Source organism: Syngnathoides biaculeatus, chromosome 17 (genome assembly GCF_019802595.1).
Source record: "Syngnathoides biaculeatus isolate LvHL_M chromosome 17, ASM1980259v1, whole genome shotgun sequence".
Taxonomy (NCBI): domain Eukaryota; kingdom Metazoa; phylum Chordata; class Actinopteri; order Syngnathiformes; family Syngnathidae; genus Syngnathoides; species Syngnathoides biaculeatus.
In genome coordinates, this window is record NC_084656.1 from 12,207,777 (window position 1) to 12,217,701 (window position 9,925).

A 9,925-nucleotide genomic window follows, 5' to 3' on the forward strand; every position below is an offset into this window, starting at 1 on the left:
GTCCTGAGCTGTTGAACACATCTAGATGCAAAAAATTATGAAATGATAAAATAAAACCTGGAATTTTGAACTGAATCTCAAATTTATTTTTTGACCAGAAACGTAAATGTCTTCAGTATACAATAAAAAAAGTCATTGACCTTGCCACTCCAATACTTTTAGATGGGACCGTACACACGTGTATAAACGCACACAACAATGCAAATATAATAGCTATCAATTATCCACAGATTTTTGGTGTTTATAGTCAGGACTGGTCCATATCTGCTGCAAATAGTGGGGGTCCATTGCATTTATTTATAGTTGCTAGTTAACTCCCGACGCATATTTTGGAAAACTGAGTGAAGTCGAACTACCCACGCATCAAACCCGGGATCTCTTTACTGGAATTCTAAAGTGGTAACCACTATGGCGCCATGCTGCTGTATGAAATAACAACACGTAATGTATTTAACGTGAAAGTGGTAAATTTGTTTTTGAAAGACAACAATCAAATGAGTTTAGAAACATTTAAACAACTTTAGTTACATTTGAAGGGAATGGGAGTTAACTGTAAATTGTTGTAACGGTGACACCTAGTGACCCTCAGAGGAAAATAATTTGCCCTGCTCAAAATCAGCTTCCTGACATTTTATACTGAGCCAAAGCACGCGTTTTCCTTTTGAAAAATGTTATGGTACACCACAAAAAGAACAAGTAAAAAAAATGTATTTTTAGTATTTGGAAATAATTATGATCATGTCACATATTTACATATTAACGTATGAAATCTGGGCCATTTAGGTTGACAACAAAAGCAATGAGTCGTAATAGGTGGATTCACATCTTAACTGCACCTTCTGCCATCTAGTGGGAGAGCATATAATTGTTCTTCCTGTCACCATACATCGGACTGACAAAAAAGTACATTGCAGTAAATATATCTAATCACTTTCAGACTAATTTAATTCAATTTGATAATACACAGGCAGATATATTCCCATTTCGTACCTGCATGACAACCGAGCCTCTGACAACGTGATCCATGGTCCCGAAGTCGAACACATCCTTGACATCAAGGTAAAAGTTGTTCTTGTCGGGACTGATGGCGCGGATCAGCTTTGTGATGTTGTTAGAGTAAAGTGTACTGGACTGTGTGGGCAAGCGGCTGGGCAGATCTGTGTAGCCAATATGGGTCACACCCTATTAAAAAACAAAACAAAAAAAAGACCGACCACAGTTAAGAGCCTTTTTTTTTTTCCCCCCTTTCTTTCTTTTAAATACATGTAATTACTAAAGATTGAGCAACTCTCAAGTGTACCTACATTGTGTACAGAGAGTTCCCCGGGCACTGTGGTCTCTATATTTCCTCCGGCCTCAGCAGCCAGGTCCACCACCACCGATCCATCCTTCATGCTCTCTATCATAGATTTGGTGATAAGGATGGGGGCCCGCTTACCTGATGTGAAAACAATGAGTTCATTTTGCATAATAAACATTTATTAAGTTAAGAGGATTCCCAAAAGACACATCTGAGACACTGCGTTTCCGTACATACCGGGAATGAGTGCAGTGCTGATAACAATGTCTACCTCCTGACACTGTTTTGCAAACAGCTTCATCTCAGCCTCGATGAACTCTTTTGACATCACTTTGGCATAGCCTCCTTGACCCTCTCCGGACTCCTTGAAGTCTACCTCTAGTGGCTCGGCACCCAAAGACTTGAACTGATCTAACGCATCCGCCCTGCAAAGAGAATAATGACCGGTCCTAAGTTTGTTTGTTTTTCTTATGTGTGCGTGTATGTCACAGATGTGTGAAACAGAAACAAACCTGGTATCAAAGCCTCGAACAATGGCTCCCATGGCTCTGGCGCTGCCTGCTGCTGCTAATCCAGCCACACCGCCTCCAATGATTAGCACCTAATCACATGCAAGACATAATTGAAGTTGAACATTGCGCATGGTAGAGTTTTAACTTGGAAATATTGCAACAAACTGTTAAATGACAATGGTTTTCTGAAGTGTTCCCGAGCCCATATGGCAATATACGCTACATAATGATGCCAGTTTTTAATGCAGTGCAACCTGGGGGATTGGAGGTCATGGGCACTCAACGTTGGTTTTCGATTTATCTAGATGCTTGAATCTTTTGATGGCGATTAACTAAGCTTTATACAAACAGGATTTTTGGGGACAATGACTGATCAGGAAGTTGAAAAAAAAAACGATACCAGATCCATCACAAAATGGAGCAATGTTTCCATTCACGACTTGTTCTCCCTTTGTACATCCAGTCACGCAGTACACAAGTATATACACACACCTTGGCAGGTGGCACTTTCCCAGCAGCAGTGATTTGTCCTGTGAAAAAACGCCCAAAATTGTTCGCAGCCAGCACAACAGCCTTGTACCTAAAGAGAATGTGATTGAAATGCATTTAATATGGTGATTAAGCACAGTACCATGGAAAATGTTAAAGGGGTCTTCAATTAGTTTTGTTTTCTATGGCAGCAGTGTAAACTGGATATGTATGTAGGCTGAAAGCCAGTGTTATCACTACAAACGGAGAAGTAAATTCATAGTTACAGTACATTTGGAAGACAAACTGAAAAAACTAAAAACGCTAAGTATGGCAGTAACTGAGTGTTTTTTCATACTGCCATTTCTAACCCTCGGTGTCCTATGTCAGGGCCAGCATAAACTGAGGAGCAACTGCATTAAAAATATTTAACTACATAACCAGCAACACTCAAAGCCACAAAGTACCCACCCGGCAATGTTTGCCATGGAGCTGAGGGCATCGTAACCCTGGGCGATGGTGACTCGGGGTACCTGGTCCATAGCCAGAACAGTTGCTTTCTTCTGAGACAGCATGTCCATTAGCTCAGGGTTTTGAGCTGGGTAGATGAAGCTGATCAAAGTCGCGGAATCTTTCATCAGCTCCACCTCGTGGATGCCCAAGTTGGGGTTGAAAACTGGAGCACGGACCTAGGAGCACATTGTATGGAAGAGATGAACAGACCAGGTGTGGGAGATGCAAACACTTCTGCCCGCAGAAATGGTCTTAAAAGCCCACAGATTCAGTCATTGATGCAAAAACAATACTGAACACATCATAGCAACCTCCGCATAAATGTAGGTACTTTAGGAAGGGCTCTGAGGTAATGCCTGGGCATCATTGGTATATTATTTGATGGATTAAGACTGACAGATAAAAAATTAGGGAAAATAATTCCACTAAAAGCTGCAAGCTGTGATGAATGGACCATGAGTCATGGCTCTCATATTCAGGGACCCATGAATAAACAATTTGATGTGACTACACTAAACAGACTGCACAGCTATTTGAACTTTTTTTTTTTTTATACACAAAAAATAAGTTAATGACATCTGTTATCTACTTAGTATTAACATTCATTAAAAAAGGCTTAATGTGAAGGTGATTTACATTACAAATGTGCTGCACACAGCTCACAGATATTTTTACAGGTTACTCCCAGACTAGGCATTCCAGTGCGGTGTATAACTCTGAACACATGGGGGATCTATGTACAAAAAAAAAAGTACATACATTCCCTAAGAGACAAAGATGAAATAAGAGACTTGTGCCTGTGTGGAGTTCACGTGTTCTCCCTGTACCTGTGTGGGTTTTCTACAGTCCCAAAAATACTCATTGTCTTAATTTCTAGATGGACATTTGGCAATGCCGAACTTACCTTGACCAAAACATCAGATGCAAATACACCTTTCAGGTCTTTAATTGTCGCTCCAACCTGAGCGTAATGCTCATCTTGGAACTTTGACGACTCTCCTGCACCGGCCTCCACGACGACATTAAAGCCCTGTTTGATAAGGGCCTGCACACCAGCGGGAGACAAAGCCACCCGTCGCTCGTTTTGGAAAATTTCTTTTGGGACGCCGACTGTGAGTTGTTTGTATGGAATTCCTGGAGAAGTAAAAGGACAAATGATCCATTTTTCAAACAATTGTTACTCTAATTATGCACATTTATTAACTTTAACAAAGATATTGTATTTATGACTATACAATATACTACTATATTCCACAGCAGACAACATCTACCAGCTCACAGTTGAGTTGCCACAAACAAGTGACCCAGAAGCTCTGATCTACTACAGTACTGTTTTAACTGTATTGTGGAAAGAAACTATAAGATGTATTTTTTTGACAAAATAAAAATCATTCAGGACTCCTGGTCAAGTCTGGCCTTCAAGTAGCCGATAAACCTCATGGAAAATTCCAACTCTGTTTGCCCTGAGCGGGACAAAGACACAAGCTGGACTTCCGATCTGTGCCCTTATGCTAAAAAACTAGAAACAAAAGATGGTGGCTAGCTTTTAAATGTTGTTTTGTAAACACAGCATGGACATTTAAGATTACTCTATGGCAGGCTAACAGCATCAGGATGTAACGAAACAACTTTTTATATTAAATGGCAAGAAATATTAAGGTCTTTCTTCCATATTTGATGTGCTAACTTTGTTAACTTGTGTAAATCAGCTATTAACTTCATTACAGACAACATTTACTGTTGGGACAGCATAGAAAAACTGCACATAATTAACACGTCACCTAAAATGAGTTGGAAAATAGGTGCAAATGCATAAGGAGTACTTAAAACATAAAGAACCGGAAAACAATGCTAGAACACGTGTCAAACTCGAGGCCCACAGGAAAACCCGGGCTGCCACATCATTTTATGTGGCCAGCGAAATCAAATCAGGTGCAACTTCCATGATTCTTGCCAAACTCACCACTGGACCTCTAAGAGAAACCGTAACTACAATGTCGGCTGCAATAAAAAAAATGTTTGACACGCTGATCTACTATGTAGTACATGTACACAATCATGAACCAATATTACAAAGCGACTACAGTTAGTATTCAAATTATTTATATAACAAACCATCTTCACATGAGGTTAAAGAGTGTTTAGAACTTTTACAATAATTTAACTTGATCTTCCCGAACCCATAATGAACCCCTCCACAAATTTTGAGGCTAATTGGTAATTTGTGTGTCATCGTGTACAGTAAACCAACCAGTAATGAAAATGTCCTTGCCAAGGGTAACATATGGTGAAGCCTCTGCCTATTTATTTACCCAACATTACATCACACATGCAGGCGGCAGGTGGAACAGCTCCCATGTAGCTATGAGCAGTTCAACTTCAGATCGTCACCAACAACTACTATGCAACTGGACTTTGGTTATGGTTTTAACAAAATGACAACAGCAGTCCAGTAAGTGGCAGTACAAATGTCTAGTTACTGCCTGTTGGCACTTTGTCAAGTGCCTTTAAGGGTGGTGTGGGGGTCTGCTGTGAAATGAAATAGAGATTATACAACCGCATGCTACGTGTACTAAATAATAATAAAATCAAATCGAAAGCTCTACCATGTGAAGCTTTGCTTGAATGAGTCAGAATGTGGATCTTAAATATGAATAGTTGTCCTGTAAAAGCTTAAAAAAAAAAAAAGGCCTAAACTGTATTTGGATGCAGCAGATTATCTACATGTAACTGCCCATGTAACAGTTTGAGTAAATTGTAAACACTCTGCTTACCAGTAGTTTAGATAACCATAATTGAGAACATTTGAGAACCTGGGAACAATACATCACATATTTCCTAGAATAGTGTCCTCCACTATAAGAGATGCCTTTCCTCAATTAATTGTCGTAGAATTTGTCCACGAGAATGGCACCACCTAACTTCAAACCGTGAAGACCTCCCACCAAGTACATGCATTTCCCTTATTTGACACCTGAATGCCCGGGCATTGATATTTTGAGGAATTCTTTTGAAATAATTGCTATTTTGAATGTACTTTTGAACAATTAACGTTCAGATTATCATCTGTATATAACAGTTTTGTGGAAAAGCATGGTGCTCAAATAGTTAGCATGTCCACCTTACAGTCAGGAGATCAATTTTCAAATCTGTTGGAGCGTCTCTGTGTTACAGAGAGTGGATGTTCTGCTCATGCCTACGATGGTTTTCTCTGGCTACACCAGCTTCTTTCAACACTCCCTAAAAATCCACTGTACGTCCATGGAAGACTCAAAATTGTTTATGGGTGTGAATGAGTCTGAACGTGGCCAGTCCAAGATATACCTGTCCTCTCACCAAAAATCAAGTGGAAGAGGATCTAATTACCCGCAATACTAATGAGCAGAATATTTATGCAGTTTTACACAACCTGGACTGGCACATCTTCCGAGGGCGTGATGAGTCCTGAAAAATCGTACACATGTTGTTTTGATAACCGGGGCACGGTGCAGTTTTAAACAGGACACCCCGCTGAAGACAGGGGCCGAGCAGCCAGCCGCAATCACGCGTAGGAGGCTGGCCATGGTGCGCGCACACACAGCAACAGGAGGTCAGCAGGGCAGTCGGCACTCCTCCTGGGGGAAACAGCAAGGCATTATGGGTAAACGAGGAGCCCGAATGTTCATATCAGCATTGTGAGTAAAGGAGGACAGGGGAAAACGAGAGATATTGTCGATCGAAAAATGTATTAGACACTGTACAGATTTGCAAATACATTACTGTTTTGCGTTTTCTTTAGCTTTTTCACCTCAGAAGGACACTAACGATGGGAAAGTGTAAATAATAAATACGTGTGAAGAAAAGACAGTGAACTTATGGCACTTGAATGCCTCCAGCAGCTGAGTTTTACAATGCCTCTCCGTAATCTCTCGTCTAGATGTTCAAATATGAGAAGCTTTGCTTTATTTAATCCTAAAGTATTTATACTCCTTTTAATATCGGCAAGTGGGGCTGGGGAAAAAAGTAAACCCAAAACTTTTGGCTCAATCCTCTGAAAGACCAGTGATGGGACCGCTGCTATAATACACTAGTGTTTGGGATCACTTTAAAACAAAACAGGATGAAAATTAATCAGTATACAATTATTGCAAGCAGAACTAATATAAAACAGAGAAAACAATTATACTTGAGATGGACAAGCTTTGCAGTGGACATCAGGGTTTTTTTTTTTCCAACTGCCAAACTCCTGCTTTTTGTGATGTTCTCAGCCATCATCTGGTGTTCATAACTGTTTGCCATCAACTCGAGACAAGAAAATTGGCCGAATGATGGTCATTATATCAAACAACTCTGATTTATCAGTATACGTTCAGGTACCACAGTAAGGCTTTTATCTATTTTTGAAAATGTGTCTGTGAGTGAACTAATCTGATTAGTCATACAGCTTAGCTGGGTGAGGATTCAGAGCCATTTTCAAGCAAAGGCAGACAGACACATGGCCTGAAATATTATGTCAAAATAAAAAGGAAAGCAAAACTGCAATAATTTGTGCCACAATCACATCGAGATTTGCTTCGAAATCCACATTAAACATCTCTGGCATGACAATATTAGTGTAGACATCTAAATGTCCAGTATCCTTATTTACAAACCCCAAAACATGAATATTCTACTACACATGGAATAAGAGACATGGTTTAATATTGTCACGGCAAGGAAGAAGACTTTATTGCTACCCTTCATTGGAAATAAACCAAAGAATCAATGTCAGAATGTCAAATGCTGATGTGCTATAGTATGGTTAAATTTAAGTAAAGACGTAGTCTATTTTAGATGGTTATACGAATAGATACAATACATAAAATTCGGAGAGACAAACATATTAGATTGATTCTGGAGGTGAAACACCCAACCAGATGGTGCGGCGTTCAAGTGCATGTCCATTTTCGATGTCGTTATAAAACAAATGAAACTACCACGTCACCAAGACGTCCACTGATTCAGTAACTCGTGAAAGTTACTTGTGCAGAAAATATCACATTAAAAGTTGTAGAACGGTGTCAGTACGTTTTGCCAGCACAGCTATAATTGCATTAACGCCTTTTTTTAATTTAATTAAATGTTTTTTATTAGTTCCATTCAATCGCTTGCAAACGTCACAATTTGGGTGTCATTCAAACGACCCGATGAATTGGAATAAGTGGGAAAAATGCATTTTCATTCAAACTTCCCCCCGGTAACTTGACAATGCAAGGCACAATTGTATAAAAAATATATAGGAATATGTTTTTTTTTAATTATTTTATTGTGTCCTCTCGTGCCGGGGAGAACTAGCTAGCAGCAGTTAGCATGATAGCCGCTGACAAATGCACATCTGCCATGCTCACGAAGGCTAAGCGTGGAAAAAAAATGGTAAAAATAAAATGGTACACGCGTCGTAACACGAAAAGGATGCACATTGCAAAGCGATCGAGGAGAACGGAAATTCACGCCATATTAGTCAACTGACCTTTGCAGGGGTCCGATGTCTTTTTTTCTAAATGCAGCTCGGCCGAACTTGTTGTCGACCCGGAAGATGACAACCGAAGCGGCCGGGATATTATTGCAGTGGTTGAGAAGAAACGAACGTCTCTAAATGGGCTAACACTCGCTGAGTCATCCCTTTGTGTATTCCAACATATTAAATATATTATATGCATATTAGTTGACACGGTAGGCATTCATTTGTTTATATACTGCATTTTTCATTTAGCCGATCATAATCCATGAGTCAATGTAAAAACTGGGTGAAAATATCTCATTGTTGCCAATTAAACCCTTTGTACAAGTCACAGTCAAGTTCTCATCTCGCAAAAAAAAATGAACTTTTTTTTCATTTTAAAATGTGAATTGTCTCAAAATGCAATTATGAAAATGACTTTCACCGTACTTCCACTTAGTGACGCTGTTTTGCCGTTAAAGCCATCGATGGATGCGCTCTGATTGCTCAACCAATTAACTTGTTTGAATGTTTAATACTATAAAATAAAAGTACATATCAGACATACATAAACCAAGTGAATTTAAAATCCATCTTCCTGAGAACATGTAATCTTCACTCAGGGGGAGGCCGGGATTTGAACCCCAGTCCTCAGAAGTGTGAGGCCAATGCTCCACATCTGCTCTACTGTTTCTCCCTCAATAGAACTAGTACATTTTAAAATGTTTTCATAGCCGACCCATGCCATGCGGATGTAAAATAAATTTTTGTCCAATACGAGTGCAAAATGGAAGATCAAGTTGAGCTCATCTGACCCACAAGTCAGCAAAATGCAGCAAACATTTCAATTGTTTGACAAACCAGACAAGGCACAAAAGCAACAGTGGACAAAGGAGCAGAAAACAGTGGCAAAAAAAAGATGGTTCAAACTGATAAACATATGAAAATGTTGGACCGGGTTGGACAAAATCCTTAAATTAGCCACAAAAGTATCATGACAAGATCGACTCAAGGAGTCATATTTATTTCCATGAATGCGGCATCTTGTCTTTGGACACATGTGTAATGTGGTGTCCTCTTTTGTCCACATCCGTGTGATGTCAGACTAATTTCGTCCACAGTAGGTCGAATTTGTATTTGTAATGTGAACGATTTGACAAATAAATTATAATTGGACATCAATCAATCAATCAATCAATCAATCAAATCTTTTTCAAAATGTCGGACAAACTAAAATATTGCACCTGAAGGTCATCCACCGAGAAATATGTCATATTTGAGACGACCACAGAATGGCAAAGAGAGCCAATCAAAAGCGTCGGTTTTAGAAGGATGACGTAATTAAAAAAAAACATCCATCCATTTTCTTCAATGCTTATCCTCACAAGGGCAGGAGGCAGGGTACACCCTGACCTGGTTGCCATCTAATCGCAGGGCACACAGATATAGACAACAGTCGCACTCACAATCAGACCAAGGGCCAAATTAGAGTGTCCAATCAATGTTGCATGTTTTTGGAATGTGGGAGGAAGCTGGAGTGCCCAGAGAAAACCCACGCAGGTATGGGGAGAACATGCAAACTCCACAAAGGCGGGTCTGGGATTGAACCCGGGACCTCAGAACTGTGAAGCCAATGCTTTACCAACTGACCCACCATAGTAAGTTTCTTTCAGC

At 39.8% G+C, this 9,925-nt stretch overlaps 1 protein-coding gene across 1 annotated transcript in view; it reads right to left on the bottom strand.

The window, feature by feature from the left end:
* The window catches only part of nnt (nicotinamide nucleotide transhydrogenase), a 35,319-nt gene extending 26,880 nt beyond the window's left edge, over positions 1-8,439 (bottom strand). The window contains exons 1-9 of the mRNA XM_061801840.1: positions 8,282-8,439; positions 6,203-6,407; positions 3,698-3,927; positions 2,752-2,969; positions 2,305-2,392; positions 1,813-1,901; positions 1,538-1,725; positions 1,305-1,438; positions 991-1,182 (exon numbers count right to left, since the gene is read on the bottom strand). Of these exons, the coding sequence (XP_061657824.1) occupies positions 991-1,182; positions 1,305-1,438; positions 1,538-1,725; positions 1,813-1,901; positions 2,305-2,392; positions 2,752-2,969; positions 3,698-3,927; positions 6,203-6,356 (1,293 nt within the window). The 5' untranslated portion in view covers positions 6,357-6,407; positions 8,282-8,439. The remainder of the gene's footprint in view (positions 1-990; positions 1,183-1,304; positions 1,439-1,537; positions 1,726-1,812; positions 1,902-2,304; positions 2,393-2,751; positions 2,970-3,697; positions 3,928-6,202; positions 6,408-8,281) is intronic.
* Positions 8,440-9,925: the final 1,486 nt, after the last annotated feature.